This window comes from Chroicocephalus ridibundus, chromosome Z (genome assembly GCF_963924245.1).
Source record: "Chroicocephalus ridibundus chromosome Z, bChrRid1.1, whole genome shotgun sequence".
Classification (NCBI taxonomy): domain Eukaryota; kingdom Metazoa; phylum Chordata; class Aves; order Charadriiformes; family Laridae; genus Chroicocephalus; species Chroicocephalus ridibundus.
In genome coordinates, this window is record NC_086316.1 from 16,413,019 (window position 1) to 16,439,940 (window position 26,922).

The following is a 26,922-nucleotide window of genomic DNA, read 5'->3' on the forward strand; positions in this document are numbered from 1 at the left end:
TGAACCTGCCGCTGCGCACCAAATCTGAACGAGGCATTTAACAGAAGCAGGACGCTCACACAGTCCTCCCAGGCCTGAAGAAACAAAGACACCACCTCCAGCTGGGAGAGCTAATGAACCACACAGTGCTGGAAGGGGGCTGAGCTCTGGGGAAGCGTCGCTGTAGCCTTGTCTCCATGCTTCTCCCAGGGCATCTGCCACTGGTCGCTGCCAACCAGAGTATCCTGGGCTGGACCCAGGACAGTCTCTTGATGTGTGTTTATCTCATTTACCATTAATGAGTAGGAAGAACTCCCTCCCGGGAGGGTGATGCCACCCTGGGACAGGGCACCAGGGAGGTGGGGTCTCCATCGCTGGGGGTTTCTAGAACGAAGCCACAGCCTCCCTGGCTGAGGAGAGATCTGCTGTGAGCCGGGGATGGACTAAAGAACCGCTGAGCCACCGTCAGCGCTGACATCCTGTGACCAAAAACATGTGCCCATTTAGCAATACAGAGCCATGGAACACAATTTTTATCACCTCCTGTTTCTTCCAAGAGTCTGGCAACTTTACAAAGTAAACACGTTTTGACTACAAGCCCCTGCCTTGAACAGAGAAGTGAAGGCAGAGTCCTCCTAGTTCACGATTTGCAAGTGGTTGTCAACTACAGAGGAAAAAATCAGAAAGCAGATCCCAGCCTCCATCCCTTGAGCTGCGCTGGGCTTTCACAAAAACTCCACGTGCCTGCAAAACAGCGAAGCAGCAAACAGAGAAGTAAAACAATTCATCTGCAAACATGACATTCAGTGTCACATTGCTCTGGGGGATGGAGTTACACATCTAGCAACAGGGGACAGATGCTTCTTAGAAAAGGATCATTCAGGATCACTTGAAAAGGTAAGTAGAACTGTTCTTTGGGTGAATGAAAGTAAAACATGGGCAAAGGAACGCAGTAATGAGACAGACCAGGCTGTCTCCACATCTGTTTGACTTTCCCAAATACACCAAGGAGGAGGGGAGGAAGCAACATAATTCCCAATATTATGCAAAAACATATTATCTGGAGAAAAGCCAGCAGACCATCACAGCTGAGAAACGTGTGGGGAAAAGAACAAGATGAGTCATGCTGGAAAACAAAGCAATGCTGAAGGGGAAAAAAAGGGCCCTGACAGGAGAAGAACAAGAGACCTTGAAAGGAGCAGCAGTGAGCAAACGATGCAGAGTGCTTGTTGGAACACCCGAATGCATGTACACTAGGGCAACAGGTACAGAGGCTGCCAACAGACGACAGTGCAAACTCTTCTACCCAAATGCAAATGGCACTTGGGGGCGGCTCTGGGCACCACGGTGCCCACCAGACAGTGCTCGGCTTTAGTGTTGTGGCCCAGCTCCTCCTTCCTAGAAGACAAAAGCCGAAGGGCTGACTACCGTGACCTGAAGTAGGGCTTGCACACTCAAAAGCTTCTCTGGTATTTGCTCTATCAGTTCTAGTCTGAGAGAAGGTGCCACCTCTTGGCACAGATCTTCTCTCTTTGATGAGAAATGAGGAGTTCATTCTTCACTCCTGCGTGAGCTGGTGGGTCACACATGAGGAAGGGATTTTATATACACTTAAAAATAACCTCCGCCACGTGGCTGAGCACCTTTTTGGCTCAGGGCCCAATACCCAAGGAAAGATGTACAGCAACTAGAGAGAGGACCTCTGCCTCTGGGTAGAGCAGCCGGGCCAGAATGGGGGCAGTGGGCAAATGCGTTCTGCCCAAAAAACCGTCCAGGACCACTTCAAAAGCAGAAGCAGACAGATGAGCACATCAGGAAGGCACGCGAGTGGGGCAGAAGCTGTGTCCAGCTGAGTGAAGGAAAGTTATCTTTGAGATAGGCAGTGCCTTTCAGACGAAGCAGTGGCTAATTCAAGCCGGACAAAGTATGCGTATGGAAAACACACCACAAGGACTCAAAGAGTCTTTCCCCGCACAAATTTCTGCTCTCCCCGTACAAAACCAGCGCAGCCTTCTATTGACCCACCCCCCGGAGAACCATTTCCCAGCGGCGCCCCCAGGGTGACAAACCCAACAGCCGTAACAGAGAGCTACCGGAGCCCTTGGCAACCCGCCCAGCGCGGCGCAGGGCCCTCTGTCCCCACGCTCCCCCCACGCTGCCCCCACCCCGCCACCTCCCGCCGCTGCCCCCGCTCCCCGCCGGGCCGCCGAGCGCCCACCCCGCTCTGCCGCCGACACGCGTGGGCGCCACCGGCTGCTAGCCCAGCGCCCCCGGGGACAGCCACCCTGCGGGCACGGCCCCCCGGCGGGATGGCGAGCGAGCGTGCATGCATGCATGCGGGCAGGGATGCGGGCAGAGCGCCCCGCCATTCCCCCAAGCCCCGCAACCCTGCGCGCTGCCGGGCGCAGGCAGGCGCGGGGGCGGCTGCTATTTCTGCCGAGGCGGTGCCGCCCGGTGCCGGCCAAATATTGTGCCCAGATAAGGGCCGGGCCGCCCCGGGCCCGCCGCCCCGCTTACCGCAGCCGCGATCCGCGCCGAGCCGAGCCGAGGCGAGCCCGGGCGGCGCGTCCTGCCCGCCCCGGCTCCGCCGCTGCGGGAGGCGGGGGTCCGGCCCCGGCCCCGGCCTCGGCCGTCACTCAGAGGGGGCCGGCCCCGCCGCCCCTCCCGGCCGGGAACAGCTGTGCCCGGCCGGGAACCCGCCCTGGGTCCCCGGTTTGGTCTGTCCTTACCCTCCGCCCGCGGGGGAAGCTCGCACCCTCCATCCCCAGCGCGGCGGAGGGCGGCAGCCCCGCGGCAGCCAGGGCGGCATGTGCTTCCCAAGGGTCTTCCCTGCTCCTAGCGAGTTATGCGCGCTAAAGCCTGCTTTCCTCCCGCGGAAACTTCCTTCAGAGTGCCGAGTCGGGCACCCCGGCAAAGGGCCTTTTTGGGAAGCCCCCCAAGATGCGCACGCCTCTGCCCGTGGGGACAGAGGCCACCGCGAAGCACCCCGAGGCTGTGGCTGGAAGAAGTCCTTCCCCAGGAGGAGTGATAGAGCCCTGGGATGGGGGGTCCCTCTTTATGAGGGAGTGTAGCGATAGGACAAGGGGTGACGGTTTTAAACTGAAAGAGGGGAGACTTAGATTGGATATCAGGAAGAAATTCTTTACTGTGAGGGTGTTGAGGCACTGGCCCAGGTTGCCCAGGGAAGTTGTGGATGCCCCATCCCTGGAAGTGTTCAAGGCCAGGCTGGATGGGGCTTTGAGCAGCCTGGTCTAGTGGGAGGTGTCCCTGCCCATCGCAGGGGGTTGGAACTAGATGATCTTTAAGGTCCCTTCCAACCCGAACTATTCTGTGACTCTATGACCCAGGGGGTCTCAAGGCTCGGCCAGACCAAGTTGTGGCCGCCCTGGCCTCTGGCTAATGGTGGCCCCACTACCGTGGCTGCTGGGGCCCTACGGCTGCAAGTGTGGGCATTTTATAAAAGCTGCTTCCCCACAAACACCATCAGTGCCAATGCACCTACTAATTCCATGCCTTATTTAACTCCCTGTCAGTTTGTCCTGTACATCCAGTGACAGCCAGCTCCTAGAGCAGCTCCAAGTCTGTCATCAGCCCAGAGAGATGCCTTCCAGCCTCGTGGTGTCAACAGTGTTAATGACGTTGCTGACAAATCTCCTTTCCCCCATCTCACCTTTGAGTCACCGTAAAGCCCCATGGATTTGTCCTATAATCTTTTTTAACAAATCTCCCACAAAGTATCAGCCCCATGCTCCTCCATATCTCTGCTGTCCAGCCTCCACCATCAGCCACAAGCCAGGAGTGGAGAGGGCCCCAGAGGTATCAGAGGAGGGCGGTCCACCGGAACACTTCTCCAGTCCCACACTTCCCAGGCCTTTCATCTGAAAATGCCCTGTCCGTCTCCATGAGATGGTACCTGGCTTTTTTTCCACAGCTTGTCATACAGGTGACCTAGCCGGTGCTGAGGTTCTGCATCCTGTGGCATTTGGAGAAAGATCTGCAGTTAGCCCTAGAGACACTGGTCACGCCTAGGCCAAACGAAGGATACAAGTGGGGACCCTGCCAAGCAGTGGACTCAGTGCATGCCTCATAGAGGTAAGCAGGATCATGGCCCAAGCCACTGGCATCATCCCAGCTGCTGGCAGGAGTGAAAAAGGCACTTAGAACCACCCAATTCACCACGGACTGGCCCAAATGCCTGAATTTCTCCAGTCTGAAGAAGCCTGGAGGTGGGTACCAGATCAGACAAACCTAGACGCCAGTATCTATGCTACCTGCTCCCCAACCATCTTTCTCAAGGGTGTGCAAATGGTGAGCAGCTCAGCAAGGGATCCACCAGCACCACCAAGCTTCCCTACAAGCCCACATTGGCTTTGCACTCTGATACACGCGAGGCACTTATTTTTTTTATCCCAGCTGGCTGCTGTCAGATCTAGTTTTGTGGGCACCAGAAGTTCATCCAAGGGGAGCGCTAGAGTCCCCTCAGAATGCACTCAGCCTGTCTCCATCACGCGAGGCACTAACCCAACTTCTCAGCACATTTCTTTTCAGTGTAAGTATTGGTGATGCTTCATTTTTAGCTGTCCACCATGACTCCCTGCAGTAATGGACCTGCTGCGAGTAACGCACCTTGCAGCACTGTTCACAAGACACCAAGTATTGCTGATGCTGACCACATCTATGCCCCTCTTCGAAACAGATCTCAAGGTAATGGCTCAGCACCCCTGAAGCATGTCCACTCAGGTCACAGGCTCCTCTTGCCCGAGCCAAGTTCTAACCTCACAGAGCAGGACAATTCTCCTGTTCAAGACTTCCACTCTGAAAACATCAGCAATGAACAAAAGAACATAAAAGGAAGCTTTCAGCCATTATGAAGGTTTAAAGTGAAGTTTTTTTTCATTGCATGATTCTTCTCCACTTTTCTTGTCTAGCACAATCAGCACGTGGGAATGCAGGCTCTCAAAGGTTTGCCTGATCCGCAGCAAGTCTGAGAACAAAGGATGAGTGTGGTGAAAACACAGAGACAACAAAGGTCTCCCTGAACAGAGAAAGAATAGTCCAGGAGTGGAAACCTTGTAGACGGGAACTCATTTTGGGATGGCAAACAGGATTCTTGTGTTTCTCTAGAGAAACAGAGTTCCTCAAAATGACCCAGGGTGAACATACTGGGTGATGAAAACAGGTAAGCTTAAACTTCATAAACCTAACAAAATACAGCTGAGGTGGAATAAACAGAAAAGAGGTGGTTTGGAATTGTTTATTGTTCACAGCCTTGGGAAAGTAAGAGATCTACTTTGTTTAATTATTACAGTGTCATTTGTTTTCCCCAGGTAATGAATGTTCATTTTCCTGTTTATAAAACTCACAATGATCCACAACACACGTCTAACAATGCTGCATTCCTTTTCTCTGGCTGGAAAGTTATCTTGGGTGGAGTCCCAAGAATTACACACTGCATCTCCACATTCCAAGGGAGGATCGGCTGGGCTTCTGCAGATACTGCCTACCTGTTTTTTGGCATTTATAATGGAACTGGAGTTCCAGTGAATTTCAGGCATTCCCCCTCTCTTTGGTAAGATTGCCTAACACCTAACCTAAACTTAACTTTCTGCAATTCAAGCCCTTTTATGTCCTATTTTCCCTACATATAAGCCCAGATTCTTTATCAATGAGAACTTTTAAAAGTGCTCCCCTCCTTAGCTGTCTCCTACCTAGACTAACTACAAATTCTTCTATTTAAGACAGGTTTTTTAGACTTTCATTGTTCTTGCTTTTGTCTGGATCCTCTGTAATTAATCCATATCTTTCCTGTAGGACACTGCCCAGAACTGCATGCAGGATTCCTGTGGAGGCCTTTCTAGTAGCCCTCAGAATAGAAAGATCACGTGAAACAACTCCACCACCTTCTCGGTTCAGACACACACATGCCTGGTGAAGTGTCATGCATTCACAAAAGCAGAGAAACCATTCACAACAAACCCCAAACACAGATGGCTGAAAAACTGAGGTTAAAAACCACGCAGCATTCTGTGTGAATTAAGAAGTTACACAGAGCAGGCAGGTTTCATCCCTCTTCCCTAAGGACAGCTACTAGTTATGCTACCTACTTCATGGATCAGGATCGTCAGCAAACTCAGAGTGTTCAACATTGTGCACAGGCAACACCTCCTGCATGTTTTTCAAAGCCAGAACACAAACTGTACTCAAATAGCACCAGCAAGTCAGTTGGCAAATGTACCAGAGAATCTCATAGGCTCGTCAGTGGGGTAAAAAAACCCAACATTAAAAGCAGGCGTAAAATCATAGCTCTGTGACTGAAATCACAGGCGGTGTAAGACGACTATAGGTAAGTAAACTAACAGGAGAGTACCTGTAACGTAATGGACTAGTAACGGAGCTACAAGTGGGTATGGAGACGGGGAGATGTCTCAACACAGCCTCTGGACACAGCGTATGAACTCCAGACAGCATTGTGTCAGTAACTGTGGGTTGGGGTGGGTGCACGCCCAATGCACACATAACATGATTCACCACATGGAGCGCGGTGCTCTTGGGTTTGCTGATCAGTTAGACTGCCCTTTGTTTTACCGACATACGAAGCAGCCTATGTGAACTCCAGCACTGAGCTGCCTAAATGCATGAGACTATGTGAATATTGTCCTTGCTTCTGATCTGGGCTTTTTAGACTCTGGAGCAGCCACTGAAAACCAAGGAGAGGGTGAGGCATACTCCAGAAGGAGCAGACAAGCTCAAAAAGCACCTTGAGTCTCTTGAACATCTGCCCCACCACAAGTGTGGAGCCCCAAACCCTGCTCCATCAGTTCACAGGGGCAAATCAACTACAGGCCAACAGCAGATCCCCAAGCCGCAAAGGATGCAAACACAGCATGGGCATTTCTCACACAACCAGACAAACTTCAAACAGCTCCAGCAAAACACCCTATGTCATTACAATTATCAATTAATAAGCCATCAAACTTTGCAAGACTGCGGATAAAGATGGTATATGCTCTTAAACACATACGAAAACTCTCACTCTCTTCAGGAGCTCAAGAAAGTGCTCGTCTCATCCTAATGACCCGCACCATTCAGATTTTCAGGCTCAGAAGCAGTCCCACACAGGGAACTTCTGCACGGACCTTTATCCTACAGCAGTTCATCATCATCACATCAAGTCCTTCACCTGCATTCTTCACCACCTCTGCTGCGGCAGCTGAGGGAGGAGAAATTGATTAATGCAGAAAAATATTAGTACCTCAGGCATTAACATAATTCCCTCTCAACAAGCACACTTAAAGAGTCTCACCTCAGCATACTTAAATATGGACAGGACCATGTTAACTAGCAATTTGCATTAGATTAGCGGTTGATTAGTTTATCACTGCCTACTCTATTCATAAGGGCTCTGCTGTACCCTGTGTACAGTCCCGGCAGACACTCAGCAGACTATCAAGAAGACTCCTCGCTGCTTAGCTCAGACCAACTCCAGAACTATACCAAAATTAGACTAAAAGGGTGCAAATTTAAGTCTTACATGCTTAAACAGCTTGTTTACTCAGAATATTTGCATGCGTATTCTTTCCTAATGTCATGTATTGCACTGTACCTTTCAAGTCCCAGCTCCCTTTCTGTCCAGTCCCCTTTACCTGTGTGGACAGGATGCTGGCAGGATTTCTCAGCTCAGCTTGTGTATTACTAGAAAGATTATATAGCTATGCGCAGCAGAAAAATGCCTTCTGCTGCCATTCACTGTGTTAAACACAGCTTTAATACTGTGTTTAGCAATCTTAAGGGACTATGGCAAGCAAACTCAAATCTAGGTAGCAGACTATGAAATATAATCATGTCTATACCTCCTTTAAATATTTCTAACACCAAAAATAAAATAGGCTTTAAAGTAGGCCAAAAATACAGTATTCAAAGGACTTTAAGCATGTGGACATTGCTTGCTCCTGTCTCCAGGGAGCATCAGTCCTTGAAAGTTTCTCAGAAGCATACTTGAAAACGAGCTATCAAAAAAGACGGAAAGGAATGCCTTCAATTTAGCAACCGGTTGGGGGGTGGGGTGAGGAGGGGAGTGGAGAATTCAGAAAAGCGGTGTCATTGCTAAAGAACAGCAAGCAGACTAGTAAGCACACGAAGCGCATACCCTTCTGCGAAAGTCATGCCCCGCAAATGCCGATTGTGAGGCACTTTCAACTATTCAACTCTTCCGAAGTTAAAGAAGGGGGAAAACCCCACCAATAATGCATGTCTCTAAATTCAGAAATATTGAGGACTGCTTCCATGTTTCCCAAGTAATAAAAGTGTTAGTTAAAGGAAATGGGAGAAGTACCCAGTAATGGCTCTGAGTAACAGTTATGAGGAAAAAAAACTCCCCAATATTAGGGAACGATCCCAAGAACAAAAGTCAACATTGTTTTATTGATAAATAATTTTTAATATTTTCACCCAAACATTCTAGCATTACAATGGTAAACAAAGTGCAAATTTCAGGAAGTCAACTGAAGTCAACAGAACCCAAACTTGTTAAACAAAACCTTTTCACATAACACAGGTTTTTAAATTTTATCCCCTTTATGTCTTCAAGGCCATGTAGTAGTAATATTTCTCTTCAAAGCCTGTTACTTATTTTATTGCTAAGGAATCTGAGCTGCTACATTTCAGAAGTGGTGATTAATCATCCTTTGAAAATTCCACAAGACTCTGAGACACAAAATCATGAATCCATATATCAGTATCTGGATGAGATGTGTCCACGAGGAAAGTCACTATTTTTCGATCCCAAGAGTTAGTGCTTTCATTAACTGCCTCTATCTGTGCCACCAAGGGTTTCTTCTCTACAAGATTCCGAAACACTATTGATGCCTCTTCTGACCACTGCTGGCTTTTCACTCCTAGGACAAATGTAAAGCAAAATAGAAGGTCATTTATAGACTAGACCAATCTGAATGATTAAGTTTATAAAGCAGTGGGGGGAATTTAAATACTTGAGAAAACACATGTTCAAGCGCTACTGAAGGCAGCTTAACTCTAGAAAAGAAACACAAGCTGACTCATCACCCACACAAACGAGCTTAATTATTACAGAGACTAGGACATTTATTTTTTCTTGAAGTCTAAAGATAGGGGCAAATTTGCACAAGTGAAAGGCAAATTCACTGACTCACCGGGTAATTCAAAGTGTATCAGCTGCCATGTATGATCAAGGTATATTAGGAAACATGACAAAAAGGAAACTAAAAATCCTTTCAAAACAATTTATTTTGTCTGCTGCCTGAGGTTACTGAAATTATTTGTCCTGTTCGTCTTGTTTAGAGTAAGTTTTCTTCATCTCAAAGCAGCATCAGCCACTAAAATATCTGCCAAACCCTGAGGTTCCAAACTAGATCTGTAAAGAGCAGAAACGAAGAGAAATGCTGCCTAAATGCCTCACAACTGCTGCTGTTTTTTTGAGCGCAGCCAACTCACAAAGTCAAGTCTGCTCAGGGATGTGATGCTAGAACTCTACCAGGTTTTTGAATATGACTGTAAGAAAGAAGTGGCTCCTGCAGACTTGAAATTCAGTCTCCCCAGACCACTGCTGGTGTACAGCATCCAGACATACAGGGCTCAAGTACCGTGCATAAGCACCCAAAAAACAACTTATGGATAAAAGAAGCAAAACAGCAAAGTGACAATGCTTTGCTTTTACTATTAGCAGCAGCTTGCTGCTGCTGATAGGACAGGACAACACAGGAACACAGCTCCTTGCAGTTTACAGAAGGAATGAGAAGTCAACAGTTCATCAACAGTTAAGAAAGGGCAATTAATGCTAGGAAAGGCTGGTGAGGAAGCAAATGGGATTTTACAAGGAAATAGACCAGAGACTGAGATGTAGCAGACATGAAACAAGAGAGAAAAAAGTGGAACAGCAGCAAGACAATAATTACCAGTCTCAGTCGGCCTGCTTTGACAATATGAAGCAGCTCAGAGGCCAACTCAACTAGCTACTTGGGATTCTGTGAAGCAGGAAAACTGGATGACTTGCAGGCTTGCTCAGCTGGATCCTGTACTACCCCAGTAGACAGACACAGCTAGAAATCAGCTTCATTTCAGCACTGCCCTCCTAGGACCCCTGTTGTTGGTAACACATCCATCATCACTAGTTTAAAGCAACCCCCAAGGTCACACTGAGGCTATGCAGGAAAGCAGATCCACAGAAGGCAAAAACTCTGTGGCTTGTCAACTTCAGACAAGCATATCCTGTAACTGAAGTCTAGACCAGTGCTGACCAAACAGCAGCAGAAAGCAGCAACTCAATTAAGAGACACATACACCTGAAAGCAATATAGAAATGAAAGAAAAGTTTGGAAAGGGAAAGGAAAGACACCGAGGCGAGATCAAGTTGTTTTGTTTTGTTTTGTTTTTTTAATTTTATCAGATGTATGCACACTCTCTATGCCCCACATTCTCAAGGAAATTAATCTTACTTAAGTGTGTTAAAAGCCCCCACCCCCCTTTGAGTTTGTTTGTTTGATAACACCAATATTTTTCAGCCAACTCTGGATTCCACTGGATGCACTGGAAAACAGTGAATTACAATAGGGGCAAGATATATATGAAAAACTTCTCTAGAAACTCAGCATCTAGTTCCTAACTTTATGTAGATTAAGAGAATCAGAACATAAGTTCTTAGCAACAGATATATCATAACTTTCACACTTCATAATGGGTTATATGTAAGGATCCAAAACCCATTTAGTTTTGATTTCCGTGTGTCCTTTGCATATTATACATCACACACCTTTAATGGTAAGTATGTATGACAATGAAAAGCAGCTGCTGGGGAAGTTCAAGCAATCGTCAGTTTTATACATGGTAACTAAAAGTGCTGCATTCAAATAAACAAAGAAATAATAAAACAGGACCATCACCACATACGTCATGAAGAAAAACAGAGCTACTTTGATGACATAAACACGCATGAAGCATGCTTTTGCAAGCAGGTATATGCTTACTTTAGAAAAAAACAATTACATCACTAACCTTTGGCTTTTCATTTCTATTCATTTGCTTTCCCCACTGATATAAGACTTTAACAAAAAAAAAAAAAAAATTGTCAATGCTTACTACCTACCTGCAAGCTGAGCTGTTATAGCTTGGAAAGGTAGTTTTCTAAATGTATCCATGAGTGGCCGTACTTTCTCTATGCTGACAAACTCATGCTTACCGTAGTCCAGCTCATATACCGACAAAAACCCATTTCTAAGAATTCCTTTTATTATGACCCTGTACCACCTGAAAAGGGGGAGAACAAGAATAGACAATTTGAATTCACATTCACACATGGTCATGGCTCCAGAAAAATAACACACGACCAAAAGATCTTAACCAACATGTCTCAGGCTTCCCAGATCTGGTATTATCTAAATAGAAGTCAACTCTTCCAACTACAGTCTGGAAGCACGAAGAGACTGCAACCTCATTTACTCCCTTAATCTCTCAGATATCATTGGACATCTGCCACCTTGTTAACAATGCAGACAAAGCAGAGCTAGGCTTGCCTTCAAAGATTTTGTTTTTAAGTATTTACTTACTGATTTTCAATTTTAGCTGCATACAGCTTGTTTTTTTCAACATTCACAGGTTTGTCTTCTGCCCTGCTATAGTACAAGATCATTTCTTCCATTAGGGCTTCCAGATTATGTAGCTCTTTCCAAGGCTGGACAATAAAGTGACCTGGATGGCAGGCAACTGAGACATAGACATCCATGAGCTCACCAGTCTTTGACAAGGGTAGAGGTGGGGGCATATCAACGGTAGACGCTGCACTGCTGGGTTCTCTGGCTGAATCAGACAAACTCTTCTCTACCCTTCCACTAGTTAACTGTAGAGCTGAAACAGCATCACTTGTCACTTTTGTGGAGCTAGTCCCACTGGGTGTGACACTCAAGAAAACATCTTTCTGATGCTTCCACAAGTCTGCATTTTTGATCTGTCGATTGACGCTACGATCCGTGTCCGGGAAATTCTCTGGAGCAAACAAGTAAATGTGTGTAATTCCCTTTGAACCATCCTGCTTAACCACCTCGGAAAAAAAAATAAAATAGTTATTAACTGGAAATTAAACTGGTTAAATGCACATCTGATTTTGTATAGAAGACTAAATCTTTTAACAGAAAAGTGGCAACAGTTCATTGCATTCTATATGCACAAAAGTATTTTTAAGGTTCTCTCAAACACATTAATGAAGTTGTTAAATAGTAAGCAACTCACAGCAGGAAGAAGAGCATTTGCAGCTATTCCACTAATGTAAAGCAAATAGGAAGACTGAATTTTGTTCTGCCCAACAGGTTCAATCTCAGTACTGCGTGAACAATCCTAGTTTTCAAAACAGCAGCCAGTGTCCATACATACCTAAACAACTAAGTAAAGCTATTAAATATTAACACTTAATCCTTCAAAATTCTCTTCCTGTCATTCTGGGAGATGAAGCCTAGTAACTTAAGGATGGGAAAAAAAATAATGAAAAAAACCTCCAGGTTTGTATCATGCATAATTTTCAAGCACTGACACAAAAATATTTCCTATTTAACATCAGATATGCTAGCATTACTGATAGTGAAGCACTGAAATTTCAATTTGTCACAGTATATAACATTTCTTCACAGATTCTTCTGTTGATTTTCCTAACCAGGAATAAAAACTTTCCACAATTAAAGCACACTTTATCACCTATTATTTAATCAAGTAAGAATTAGTACCAAACTCAAACTATCTTGGAAGAGGATGTCCAGAAAAGCCAGATTCAACAGTCATATGTCCCAGACTAGAGGAGTTATGTTTTAACTGTACCGTCTCCAGCGTTAAAGCAAGCAAAAAGGTAAAGGAAAGCTATAAAATACTTTTTTCAAAGTGCTGTGACTGTATCTGGAATCAGATTTTTAAGAGGAAATTAGCTTTGTTTAGCCTGTAGCTAGTAATAGATTTCCTTTAGAAGGGCGTTCATTAAACTGGAGAGGACACATTGCAAGTGGAAATACTTTTATCTCAAAGATAACGGAAATTCAAAGTATGCAACAGCATATACTAAATCACACTGGATTAGAAAAAGCAAACAAAAAATAAAGCTGCTTTCCAAGACCATAAGAAGAAAAAGACATGCTCACAAGAGGCATAACAATAATTTAAGAGTAACTCAACAGTTATAGTTTTTTATGTGGTGAAACATTAACAACTGTGTTTATTTCTTTATTTCTTATCAGTTGGTAAAATAACTCAAGCTGCTTATTTGGACACAAACAGCAAAATGTGAAAGGCTAATGTGAAAGTCGCGGAATTCTTAAGGGGAAAAGATAAGCTTCTAACAGGCTTAAGCAAGTAAGTTTTATGCCAAATGTCCAAAGAAGAGGACTTCGTATAGAATTTATGCCCAAGAGCTGGCTACAAACTTTTAAACTTCCATAACAAAAATCAATTTGATGACTGGTTAAGCTTCTAGAGTTGTTCTTTTAATGGTCTTTCCACACGCCTATGGATTTCAAGTCACATAGGCATTTTGACTATTTACCTTCATGCTAAATTCAGGACAATTCGTTACAGTGTCTCTCAGCCACAGTACAGCATCTGGAGTCCACATGCCAGTGTTAGGAGGCAGGTCTGCTAGGCAGCATTTTATAGCCTAAGAACAGAATTAAGTATAATTTAGTAACATGGGAACTAGTCCACAATTCCTACTCACAGAAACTTCATTAATGCTGACAGACTCAATAATGTATGACAAACAGAAAGAGACAAAGGAACAAGTAAAACCAGTACCATTACACATACACAACATCCTGTTGATACACAGGACCTTATGGTTTATTTCAGGCAAAGATGCACAATGACACACACTCCAATGTTGAATGCTATTAAACAAAACAAAATTTAATTACATAAACCTTGAAGCAGCAGCACCACAAACACTGCCAAGACATCTAGCACAGGTTAGCTTTAACATGTCTTTATACCTGAGGAGGTATTGCAATTACTTCTCTCAGGAATTGTGGTGGGATTTCTCTAAGCTCTGATATTTTTACAGTTGCAGCTGTTCCAGTATCCATGAACTGCACATCAAGCGCCCGCCTAGAGTGAATAAGTCTTATCTGAAAGAAGAAAACAAAAGCACCATTTTGAGGTTAAAAACACAACAGTGACACATACACTATAACAAGTTTCATAGAAACTATGGATTCAGATTTAGCTGAACAAAAAGAGCCATTCCTATGTGGGAAAACTGTAGCTGTTCTTTGAATACTGCTTACCTCTACACGTGCCCATTTTCCTTTGGAAGGAAACAAGCAGATTTTGCCACAGAAAGGTAGTGATACACTAAACTCAGGTGTCTGCTGCAAATACAAAAACAGAAGTTAAAACGCATGGAGCTATTAATATCTGGCACTCAACCATTTCAAAAGCCCTACATCGAATAAACAATTCTGAGAAGCAAGAACTCTGTTTCAAATATAAAGTCTCTTTCCAGCCTCAGAAGCATTTCTTATCATGTTGTTTTAAGCTTCCCCAATCAGTAAAGCTTTAATTCCAAGCTGTATATCTTACACACAAACTGAGAGAAAATAAAGTGCCAGGGAAAAAAAAACACATTTGGAAACACAGAATATGAAATCACTGACCATTGCCTTTAATGTTCTGAAAGCAAGAGCAGTTTAGAGCTGTGACAGACAACTGAAAAAGCTCCTACCTGTATATTCTAGAACACGTCATTTGTTCAGATATTTAACAACCCAAATTTACTCCTGACCCAATGCAAGTCTTATGGGGGTAACATTCACCATCATGATCCTAAATAACATAACAAGACAATGGCTGCACTATAAAAAGCATGAAGAAACTCCATTTGAAGACCCATCGACACCTTAGTTTGTTTAAATTCTCAAGCAAAATAAAAACCCTCAAGATAAGCTGCAAAGTCAAGATTGCTTCTTTTACCTCCATACACAGATTAAGAGATGATGAATGTCAAAGTCTCCCTGAGAACCTAACATACACTCTGTCCAGAAAATCTGAACTTCTGAAATACCTGTCTGGCTGCCTTTGTGTGGCTAAAGCTTTCAGGGTTCTATATGCTTTCCTTCAGTGTTTAGTTTGCTTGAAACTGAATCTTGATTACTGAGAGGTAAAGTATTTCCAGATGGTGTGTGTTCCATAACAAGCCTAAAGCTCAACTTCTACACCTAAAACCACTTTCATAGAATCATAGAATGTGCTGGGTTGGAAGGGACCTTTAAAGGTCATCTAGTCCAACCCCCCTGCAGTCAGCAGGGACATCTTCAACTAGATCAGGTTGCTCAGAGCCTCATCAAGCCTGGCCTTGAACGTCTCCAGGGGTGGGGCCTCCACCACCTCTCTGGGCAACCTGTGCCAGTGTCTCACCACCCTCATTGTAAAGAACTTCTTCCTAATGGCTAATCTAAACCTACCCAGCTCTAGTTTAAAACCATTGCCCCTCGTCCTATCGCTACATGCCCTTACAAACAGCCCCTCCCCAGCTTTCCTGTAGGCCCCCTTCAGGTACTGGAAGGCTGCTATAATGTCTCCCCAGAGCCTTCTCGTCTCCAGGCTGAACAACCCCAGCTCTCTCAGCCTGTCTTCATAGGAGAGGTGCTCCAGCCCTCTCATCATCTTTGTGGCCCTACTTTGATGGAGTAGTTTCGCAAGCAGCAGTTCTAACAGGACCTTTAAGGATCTGCACTTCATGGTTTAAATCTCTAAGGCTCACTTGAATGTTGAACAAATTAGATTCTCTTAAGATTTCTTCTCTTTTGTATAAATTCTCTTGAGTCTATTAAGGGTTGTTGCATGGGTCTGTAAATGGCTGGTGGAATGTCGGACTTCTGTCACATGCCTATTTCAAAGCAACTTCAGACTTTTGAAAACGCCTCTTATACATCAGTTGTAGTTGAAATCAGCCACAACATTCAAAAGCTAAGGGTACAAGGACAAAACATCAGATCAAAGCCATCCAATGTCCAAGGAAGCCAGCTTAAAAAGAACAGACCTTGATTACACTGCTTTTATTGTCACTTTGCACAGTATGCTGTGGGCCAGGCTGCTTATGCACCTCAATTTCATCACGTAAGTAAAACTTCCAGAAAAAAAAAATGGCAGTATCTCCACAGGCTTTATACCAATCTGATGCAGTTTCCATTGTAAGCTTCCCGTTATGAGACATATCGTTACTGTTCAAGGGAAGTTATAAGTATTCACGGAAAGTTGTAAGCAGCTACTGAAACCTTAGAGACATCTTATGAACAGAAAAGCGTAAAAAGACACTTTTCACGCTGAAGGATGCACCCCAAAAAACTAGGAAGAGAATTTATAGCCTTTTTGAATAGTTTGTGGCTACCTCAGCAATGTGAACTTATGTGCAAGGAAAATGATTGGTACAGTTTGAAGAAAGGCTACGTGACTTCACCATTTCTCTCACCATAGAACATACCTTGTAATGGAAGTAGTCTTCTAATTTCTGCAAGATTTCAGAAAGTCTAGACAAGCCTTTAGATGGCACTTGGCAATACAGGCTTCCATCAGAGAAAACACTGGTTACTCTGACATTTGTATAGAGTGCATCTACCTGCAACGGTAAGATTTTCACAAGAAAGGGGTGGGGGGGAAACCATACACACCAACTTAGCAAATTTCTGAGTACTTTTTTTTGTCCACCCAAGACCTTAGCAGTCAATGATTTTCAATGGATTAAGAAGAAAACAGGAAAACGGTACCTGTAGGTGCAGTTCAAGGGACTTGTCATACAATGCCTTCAGACAAGTAGCATTGATGTTGATATCGTCTTCTCCGGAAGTGTCATAGAGAACAAGAAGAGGAATATCACTCTTTTCCAGTATTTCCACAGCAAATATCTTAAAGCACGTCTGCAATTCCACAGTCTTTACTAGGACAGGATCATCACAGAAGGCTTCCAGTCCTGTAAGACACACCATACTTTTTATGTATCACTGTATTCAAAGGGAAAAATAACAACCAGGTCTGTGTTTGCAACAGGAATCTTTCCAAGAATCAGGATGTAGCAGGAAAGCTGTACTGCACCCCTACTTATATTCTGCTTAATTTCCACCTTTTTAACACAGAAAACTGTCTTTGGGGCTGGGGGTGGCGCGGAAAGAAAAGAAAAGAAAAAAAATCCTCTTCAGAAAGAGTCAAGGGAAATGGGCAGAGAAAAAAGGAATGCATCCAAGTATTAAAAAAACCAACGAAACAAGAAAAAAAAAGCTCATTCATGGCCACTTTATATATTTAGAATAAAATATTTTTTAAAAGTTAGAAATGCCTACCAGTTTTAGGAAGGTAAATAATTTGCATCAGAGTCTAAGAAGTCTGCAAGTATGCAAGTACTGAAAGGGGAAGGACCACTTGAAATAACTAAATAGGATCACATTTAGAAATATTGCCCAACCTAGCCAGAACAGATGTGCCACATTTGTGGAAAAAGAAGCTGTGCTAGTACATTGCTTCACACAACAGCAAATGTTTCCTTATATTTCTTTAGGCTTGCATATATTAAAGGGACAAAGATATCCAAGCTAAGTGCAGAAACAACTAGGGTCCGTTACAGATATACTTGCTATCAAGGTCCTGTAATATCAAGGTTTCTTTACAAAACTCTCCTTCACATCCTTCCTTCCTTCCTTCTCCTCCTTTCGATGCCTACCTGCTTAGACCGGCTGTCTTGGACAAATCTAACATACATAGAGTTATTACAAACAAGGATCAAAACTCCCAGACTGAGACACTTCAATCCATAAATCATGCAACAGCAAGCTGTATAGTCAACACTGCCAGTTTACATTTTGCAGGTTCACTTACCTGCCAGTTTACATTTTGCAGCTTGAAATGGAAGTGAATGGAACTGTTTCTGTAGTTTGTACACACTGTTATTTTCAACAAACTCACTGAAGCCATGATCAACATAGCATACCTAATAATGGAAAAGGGAATAAAAGTGTACGATCATGAATATAATTATAAATGTTTTCTTGTGTCTAGGAAAAATGTATTCTGCTACAACACTCTCTGTGCAGTCACAAACAAATCACTTTTCACTAATTTAGTACTATATAACACCAATCATCTCATTTTTATTTCACTGCTTGAACGTTCAGAGTTTTCAGGGAAAGCTGCCTTCTCAGGATCTCCGTAAAAACATCCTCTCCAACTGTTCCACAGAATCTCAACTCTGAATAGGAACAGTGCTGGAAGGACTTAGCACATATTACCTCAAATCACATGAAGAAAGGTAATAAAAAAATTTTTATTTGCAAAGTTTTGAAAGAGTTGAAAATTCAAATACCACTCAAGTGCCATTCTATGTTTTGCCTTTTGTTTTTATAGCATTAAGAGAATCATTCTGATTTATGCTTATACATATACCACAGTCAATGCAGGAAATCAGTAGGGAAACTGCTGTTTGACAGCAAATAACTGGAACTAAAGTGAGAGTAAGAAGGCTTTGACAGGACTTTTTACAACTTTTTTCTAAACTCTATCATGCAAAATGTCTGCATACCAAACACTGAAAGACGAGTCTGAACACTGTTTCAGAGGATAATCAGCAAATACTGCAATAAAGCAGTAGCCTTCTTTTGTCTGATAGCTCTAGCTGGAGAGAAATTAGAGGCAAGCTTGCTACCAATGTCCTTGCCACTTCTCTAAATCCAACAATCTTTCACAAAACTGAGTTCTGACTGCCCCCTCCAAGTTCCACCTGAAGGGTATCACACTAACTTTCAGAAAAAAACTCAACTCTAATACACGTGCTATTTAAATATTTATGAAATGGATCAACTTTAGAAGTATGTTAAGCACACCTGGGTAAAAAGTGATCTAACTGAGGGAAGAAACAAAAAATAAAAAGCTATCACTAATGTTTGAGTGGCATGAAATAATTGAGAAGTTTGAAACTTTTTTTACAGTTTTATCGTATGTTCTAGTTTCATTGCAGATGGCAAGAAGAGTCTGCTTGGCCCAGGAAAAGTTTAACCGAGGAGTTAAATAATCTGGAAGGGGTTTAACTAAAATGCACGCTACATCTAACTCCCAGGATATTAGATCTGCTCGGAAGGGAACACAAGTATATCCGTCTCATTGTCTTGCTATTTAGTGCATAGTTCAGTACAAGATTTCAAACAAGATCTATCAGCAAGTGAATTTTATTCTTCTCTTTCCTTTCCTCTGTCTCCCTCTCCAACTAGTGCTACTACACCCATTCCCCCTAAGGACAATCAAAGGTATATTTTCAGTACAAAAGTGCTATAGGGCCCAGCCCTATGCAAACCACAAAACAAAATCCCAAAACTCAAACTATTTATGGTAAAAAACCCTGAAAGACCATTTAAATTTGGCAATCACATAACTTCAAAATAGCCTTAATATCTCATATAACTGAAAATAGAAGCACTTCAGGGGAAGAAAGAAGAGAATGCTAGTGCAGCATATTTAGGAATTAACTGCCTGTCTAAAACCCAAGATTGTTTCAAGTCTTTCTCCAGTGTACTCCAAAGAAGTAATTGCTTGCCTTTATTCTGTTGTCTTCTAGAGAAATTATCCGAGCACGCAACCAGGCGTCTTCTTCAGCGTGTACTGCAACAAGTTGCCCAACGCTTAGAGATTGAGCTAGTGACACTGTACTGTTCTGACTGTAGTATGCTTTCATGTCATCTTCCATTTGTTCTTGGGCAGAAGAATAATCTTTGCCCACATATCTACAGTATTTTACAAAAAAACAAAACAAAACAAAAAACAAAACAAAAGTTAGGATGCAATGTCAAAAAGCTGAATAAAAACTAAGAGCATTTACAGGCATATATGAATATAAGTAAATTATGGATATATACTCTTCCTAAGCATATCAGTATTCAAACTCTTTTCCCACTAAAAGGGCTATAGAAAAGTAACGGACATAAAATTTAGTACGTTTGTTGACAGCTAAAGGTAGTCCAGCAGCGTATAATCTAACACGCTCAACTAGATTTTTAGTAAGAGCTCTTACTTGATTATTACAATCATGGAAGGCAACTCGACCACAACAACAGAATAGTATCTGTGACCAAGTATAAAAAGAGAACTAATATGTCATCTCTGAAGTTACTCTGTCAATAACAAACACCAGTTTAATCAGGTTTTCGCTAAAGTTGATCAAAACCAAGGCATCTAAAATAACTTTACAAATCAGCTGTCAAAACATGTGCTGTTTAGTCTTGGCCTTCAGACCAATCCTGATATTAGGCTGTTGACCTGATGGTTCATATGGAAGCAGTTTGTGTTGCATAGATATTCTTTAATAAAGTATATAAACTTAATGAAAACTCCAAATGGGAAGTTCTGAATGCTTCAGAAACAAGTCAGATTACAGCAGACAAAAGGAAAATTTATTCCCAAATTTGTATTAGTCACTACTGTTTTATTAACTGTTTATGTTTTATATATGTTTATATACTGTTTATGAACTTTAACTGTTCATACTATGATTAATACTGTTTATTTCTACCACACAGTTTAGATTACCACCCTATGAAAACCTAGGCTTATTCTGAAGGTTTGCTATGTGCCCAGGATTAGTGTAGATACTGTACTATGACATACTATGCTAACTTTGTTATAAAGATTAAGTTAAATCTGATAACATTCCAGGGAATCCTCATTTTCCTTAAGACAGCCTGCTACCTCACTATCCAACTACACATTGCTTTTCAGAATGATGTCCCTTTTGTTTCTGTGTAAGCACTCATCTACTTCATAACGGACATGGCGTGCGGCGGCAGTCACACACATGCTACTTAAAAGTTAATTTCTTAACATTTGTTTCATAAAGATACTTAACAGACAGTAGGAGTATCTTCACAAAAAGTAGAATGACCTTTCAGAATTTTCTGCCTCGCTCACTATTTTCTGGTCATAGGTGAGCATCATACTGAAAAAGCTTTTGGCTGCTCAAAGCCAACTGAAAAATTACTTTTCAGATACTTTAGAAAAAGCAACCTCAAAAAAGTGAGTTAGAGAGTAATCTATATGTGCAGGTGGCCGGACACAGCAAGGATGCACTCAGCCCCATTCTTAGTCTCAACTGCAATCAATTCCCATGTCAACTAAAGCTTGCTGCTTCATTGTGAAACACACAGAGGGTTATGCTTCCATAGAGAAACAAGCTATAAAATTTTGTCAAAAAAGATAAAAGAAGAGGGAAAAACGTATCTGAGCTGAAGCACAGAAACTCAAGGTAGTTGAGAATAAAACAAGATAGCTAATTATTTCTTGTGAGAATTCAAATGTAGCACCTAGCATATCATCTCCACCTCCAACCACACTGTTGTAGATGTATAGCAAATATCTAGGAGTGTTTCTACCACTTCATTTTCATTCTGACTACATCAGAATTCTTACAGAATTGTCTCAAAATTGAAATAGCAACAAACCTTCCAGCTTTGTCTTAATTAGTACTGCAGTTGAAAGGTTTCAGCCAAACAACACTTAGCCACATACCAAGAAAGTAAACAGATATTGCTCCATCCCCAAGACAGAAAGAGGAATCTTGATTTTATTGAGCCTGCAAAAATCAACATCAACCAAGAGCTGTTACACAGTTCTTGTGTAGATCAGGTAAAAACTGCTAGTACGTGCACAGGAAAGGTGAGTCCATGCATTGTTTCCTCCCTATAAGTCTACACGAACATTTTCTTATCATGGCAAAAAACTATTCCCTTCAGGGCTAGTTTCATCTTGAAGAGAAATGACCTTGCCCATGAAGTACATAGATAACTCTAAGTAATCATTTCTGTATCTAGGGCCAAGAAACCACTAATCACCACCACATACTGACAAATTCAGAAATTTTAAAAAGACTTCAATAAGACCAAGAAGCATGGTCCAAAATTTGGAAATTGCTGCTTTAGAGAAATTTTAACATAATCACCCTCAGCTCATCAGTGTCATATGGTAGTTTAATTAATGGGATTTGAAGCATTCCCCCAAATAATCAGTGGAAACATCCTTAAAATAACAGATTAGAAAGCCAAGATTTGTTACTCCACATATACAGCAAGTTGTCAATGCTGCCAGAATTAAAAGGTGTGCAGTGAGAAGGTAAAAGCTTTGCAGATTTAAGTCCCACCTGCAGAGCAAACTGGAATTAAGAGACAGGTAATTTGTTCCTGCTCTTCCCAATACAAAACATGCAATATGCATCATGTCTGTTTCAGTATCTCTACGTACAGATGATTATAGTCTTAAATTGGCTTTATTTCTTGGAACGGTTCATCCTCATCATCTTCCACGTCTTAGACTAAATTCAAACAGAGCTCTCACAGGAACAACCGAAAACATAAAGCCTCTCTTTTCTTTGATGTAGTTCTTCCTCCTGGGATTTCTTGTTTTAAGCTTTGGCTCACTCACAAATTCCAGCTGGGTCTTATTCACTAAAATGATTGACTCATACAACGTTAATGAAGGATGAAGAATTTTGCCTTAAATTATGCTTTGTTGTAAGACCAGTATACTAAATAAATGTATAAGTGATGTGCAAAAAAAGCTTATCTGAGAAAAAGCACAATATAGGAATGGTGCTAGCAGCTAAAACAAAGGTGGCAACATTCTCAAATGAGAATTTCTCTGATAACTCCTAAGTATGGGGATTTTCACTACACATCACCAGCCATTAAGATTCCATGACTTCACAGAACTAAAAGGGTGGAGTGACACACACAGAAAGTTCAAGGTTGAGTACATTACTGACAGCTAGAGAGAAAAAGGATGGCTAAATTTCAGCCTGAAGGCTAGAGTCTTGAATATTGCAAACCAGCAATAAGGAACAGGGTATTAGTTTCATAGTGAAAGAATCTGTAAGTAAACTGCACACATAGTTATTTTGATCCTAACAAGGACTTCTGTCAATGACTGGAACTATCTAATGAAAAGTGAAACTGCAGAAACTAGTAGGAAAAAACAGAGCTATCAATACAGTAGATTACCACACAGTTCCTCAATTAATCCTTTGAAGTGTCATACAAAACTTCTTAAGATTTGGCTCGATTTGAAATAATTTTCAAAATGAAATGTCCTCTATAAAAAGTGTTTGGGTTTTTTTGTTTGTTGGTTTGTTTTAAAGAACTGCTAGGATTTGTGTGTTTTATCCCAACAATCAAGTATAGAAAGCTTATCATGGTATTTTCTGAAACAGTACAGTAATATATATGCAAGACAGCCACTTCAATGCACTTCTTACACTGTTCTCTAAGGCTGGGCTGATTAGCAACCAAACCAAGAAGCACCAGTAGTTTATTGCTGGATGGAAGCTCATCCATTGCCAAAAGTGAGAACTGCAGTGTAATCTAAACACATTCAAGTCATACCTAGTTAGTAGTAAGTCAGTTATAGAAGTAAAAAAAAAATATTAAAATAAGTATTGCAGTAATATGTGAATGCTACTATGTGTTACAGTAGGGTTATTTTAAAAAGTCTTCCAACGGCAAGTCAAATCTGCTTTGATTCTCAGACAAGCTAATGATAGAACTGATGAGCTCAGCATAGAAAAAGTTTCAGAACATTTCCACTTAAGCACAGAGACAAAAGAATTCTTAAGTTTCACTGTCAAAATAAGTAAATAACAAAGTCCTGCAACCTCCTGTTCATCTGTTCTCTTACAGCAGACCTGCACCATATGAGTATATAGATTTATAAATAAAGCAAAACAGATAGATTCTGAAGTATAAACTTGCCTAATTAGGACCTCATTAGTGTTTTTCAGTTCCAACACCATGACGGACACAGATCCTTCCGATGGAATGATTAGAGGAGGAACAGTTATGTTCTCTGGATACTGGTCCTTGGATTCTTCATACCGTTGTTCAGCTGTGGCCTTCACACCGTCGTGCCTCTGGACTTTCTCAGTGACATTCAGATTTTCATCAATGCATCTTTGGGGTTTAGCATAGAGGATGGCCTTTCTGGGGACTTCAGATACATAGTCCACTATACATACATCTGAGAGCAACTCTAGATTATTTAGAATGTCTTCTGGAAATTTTACTTGGTAGGTGTCTTGGTACAATTTGGGAAGCGCATTAGCCCAAAGACCACTGGAATACTTCAGCAATATGTTAACAACTTTCTGTTTGACGTCACTACTAAGTGATGCAGGCGTGGTCTCCGCATTTGGTTTTAACAAAGGGTCTACTTTTGAAGAAGTGACATTCTGAGATGCCTTTTCTTGCTCTGTATCACCTTTTACTACCGGTGGTATTTTCTTAGCAGGATAAAGAAGCCCATCCACCTGATCACCCCTGTGTACTTTCTCCACCTTGGAAAACAAAAAGTAGAGTCAATAATCAGTTGCATCGCTTGCATCTCTAAGTCTAAATCATTTTGCCAGTTACATTTTTATAACATGCATTTTGTACAGACTTTGAAGTGGACACGCACAGGGAGCTGAGCTTGAGGGAGTTACTACAGGATATTATTTCTTGTAATGCTTCATCCTCCATTTTGAACACACATGACTACATAGTACAGGGCAAATACGCAATGCAAGTCGAACGTGCTTCAAAAGTAGTATAGTCTCTCTTTTCTTCTAGAGGGAGTAGAAGATAACGATATGCTCCACAAACTTAGGTCTTTTGCACATTAATCCCCTTGATCTTCTATGCAGTTAAGCATATCATCAACAAAAGTTTCTGTCTGAGTTTATTGAGGGAAAGAGGATTTGATTGTCCACTTCAGAAACGAAAGGACAACTGTCAGGCAGTGTTGTAAAGGCTATCTGCTGTCATGCTCAGGGAATTATTTTTTCTTTTAAAAAGTTCTGAAATTAAGGAAGAAATGTCTGGATCATAATAAATTTCATAACAAATTTCATTAGGCCATTGTAAACTATGCCCACAGCCTCCCTCCAGACACAGACATTTTGCAAGTCCGTATATCTCTACCCTTTGCAAAGTTCAATAATAAGCATCTCACATGGTCTGAAGTTACAACCTTGAAAGCATCATTTGAGAACTGCAGAAACAAGCTCACAATAAAATTCCACTTCCTAACCCTGTGCAGTTTCAACCTAGATCAAATTAACTGTAGTTCAGCAGGAATATCTATGTAGAATTGAGGTAACAAAAGCTCTCAGTTTTCACATTGGTCCCAAAGCAAGAACAACTCCTGCAATAAAGTAAGTTACTAAGGTTTACATAGCTCCACCTTGATGTTCCTTCCTCAGAGGAAAAAGACTTTCATCAGTTTCCTGGGTCCACATCACACCAAAGTCCTTTTCAGAGGCAGGTCAATGAACAGAACATTGAGTAGTTGAATCACTTGCTGCTACTCAGGGGTAGCATTTACCTTTACAATACTGGTGTCCATACCCATCAGAACTTTATAAAGTCATTCTAAAGTAGGTAGAATGACCTTGCTAAAGTCATTCTATGCTGTTCTGTCTTAGCAACATACAACAGAAGCATATCAAAGAAGACTTTAAGTATTATCTTAAATAACAAGAATAATACATGTCACTCATTATCAAGATAACATTAACAAGGTAAGAATGTTTAGCTACAATACATTGAAAAAAATGAAAAAATGGCCATTACTCTGTCAAGAACCATGTGTTTTCTCCTATGTGCACTTCTTCACACTCAGCCCAAATTGCCACATGATGATCTGAGCTGAGAGAGTCAACAAAACCACCTAAGGGTTACTACACAAATGCATTTCCATACACTTGCTGTGCATTACATTGTCTAGACTGGTGCAAAAACAAGCCATCAAATTGTTCTTGAGAATAAGCCTTGGTCAACTTTCATGAACACTAGCATGTGATATTTAAAACTGACACAAAGGAAATAGCTTTCATAGATATAAAAAAACCCCAAAACATTAACCACGTTAAAGAGTTCTCATGCATTCATGGTGGCATGTCTGAATCCTTCTTTACCAGTGAAACCCAAAGTAGTAATTATTTTCTGAAAAAAATAAGACATGAGAAGGCAAAAAAACCTATCTAACACCCCGAATTCATGTGAACCAGTCCACAAGGTTTAAGACTTGAGTCTTTCCAAGCAGGCTCACTAAACCAAGGAAACATTCTCTCTTAACTGCGGTGAAGGGAGAGGTAGTGTCCTATAGACATCTGTTTAGTAAAGAATACGTATCTACTATAGGATAAAACATAAACAAATCATAAAAAGGACTTAAATGCACCAGTGATACATTCACCAAGTTCTTAAGCTTCTCTACTAGTCAGCTTGATACAAGAGAGGATGAAACATATCTGGCCACGTAACCTAGAAGGACCAAAGATGTCTTATTAATGACACGAAGAACCTACATTTGTACCCTCTGGTATCAGGAATTTTACTGTGCCTCTTGAACCACAGGCGAAGAAAGGAGCTTGGTTAAAAAAAATGAACAAATGAAAACTTATCAAAGCCTTGCAAGGGCTTTGATATACAGTCAAGAGACCAAAGTATATCAAGTGGCTGAGAGAAAAAATCAGGGCACACCACCGTGGCAGGTTATGCACACCATAGATACAGAGGAATTGATAAGGATGTCCCAACTGTCCATGCACAAGATCGAGGAATTTGTTGAAACTTTTAGCTCCAGAAAATACTTGGCATTATCAGGACAACAGTCTGTTTGAGAAGACTGTATCAGAACATACGGCAGTTCATCCTGAAAGAAGCTGTATGCAGAGGCTATCTTTATGCACCCTTTCTCTTAGCTGGCTCTCTTTAACTAGTGCTGCAACAGAGATTTTAGCTGATGGACTATTAAACCTTACACACTAAAGACTGGCAGCAGGCTAAAGAGAGAAGATCCTCAGAGACATTTAAGCCTCTTAATTCCAATAATAGCTCTGAGGTTTTCTAGACATTGAAGCTCTGTTTTGAAGAGACTGTAGATGCT

The 26,922-nt window shown here is 41.9% G+C and overlaps 2 protein-coding genes across 19 annotated transcripts in view; both read right to left on the reverse strand.

The window, feature by feature from the left end:
• Nucleotides 1-2,820, reverse strand: part of TMOD1 (tropomodulin 1) — a 30,653-nt gene extending 27,833 nt beyond the window's left edge. The window contains exon 1 of one of the 2 annotated variants that reach the window (XM_063319855.1): nucleotides 2,709-2,820. In XM_063319855.1, the coding sequence (XP_063175925.1) occupies nucleotides 2,709-2,741 (33 nt within the window). In that variant the 5' untranslated portion in view covers nucleotides 2,742-2,820. Of the gene's footprint in view, nucleotides 1-2,496; nucleotides 2,655-2,708 lie in introns of those variants that run through there. The other variant, XM_063319857.1, reaches the window with a different exon arrangement.
• Nucleotides 2,821-8,416: 5,596 nt separating this feature from the next.
• The window catches only part of TDRD7 (tudor domain containing 7), a 45,035-nt gene continuing 26,529 nt past the window's right edge, over nucleotides 8,417-26,922 (reverse strand). For 15 of the 17 annotated variants that reach the window (XM_063319914.1, XM_063319913.1, XM_063319905.1 and 12 more), the window contains 11 exons: nucleotides 23,748-24,328; nucleotides 19,553-19,739; nucleotides 17,845-17,956; nucleotides 16,743-16,945; nucleotides 16,460-16,594; nucleotides 14,265-14,348; nucleotides 13,971-14,105; nucleotides 13,529-13,639; nucleotides 11,556-12,046; nucleotides 11,096-11,256; nucleotides 8,417-8,873 (listed from right to left, as the gene is read on the reverse strand). In XM_063319914.1, the coding sequence (XP_063175984.1) occupies nucleotides 8,653-8,873; nucleotides 11,096-11,256; nucleotides 11,556-12,046; nucleotides 13,529-13,639; nucleotides 13,971-14,105; nucleotides 14,265-14,348; nucleotides 16,460-16,594; nucleotides 16,743-16,945; nucleotides 17,845-17,956; nucleotides 19,553-19,739; nucleotides 23,748-24,328 (2,421 nt within the window). In that variant the 3' untranslated portion in view covers nucleotides 8,417-8,652. The other 2 variants (XM_063319899.1, XM_063319915.1) reach the window with 2 other exon arrangements.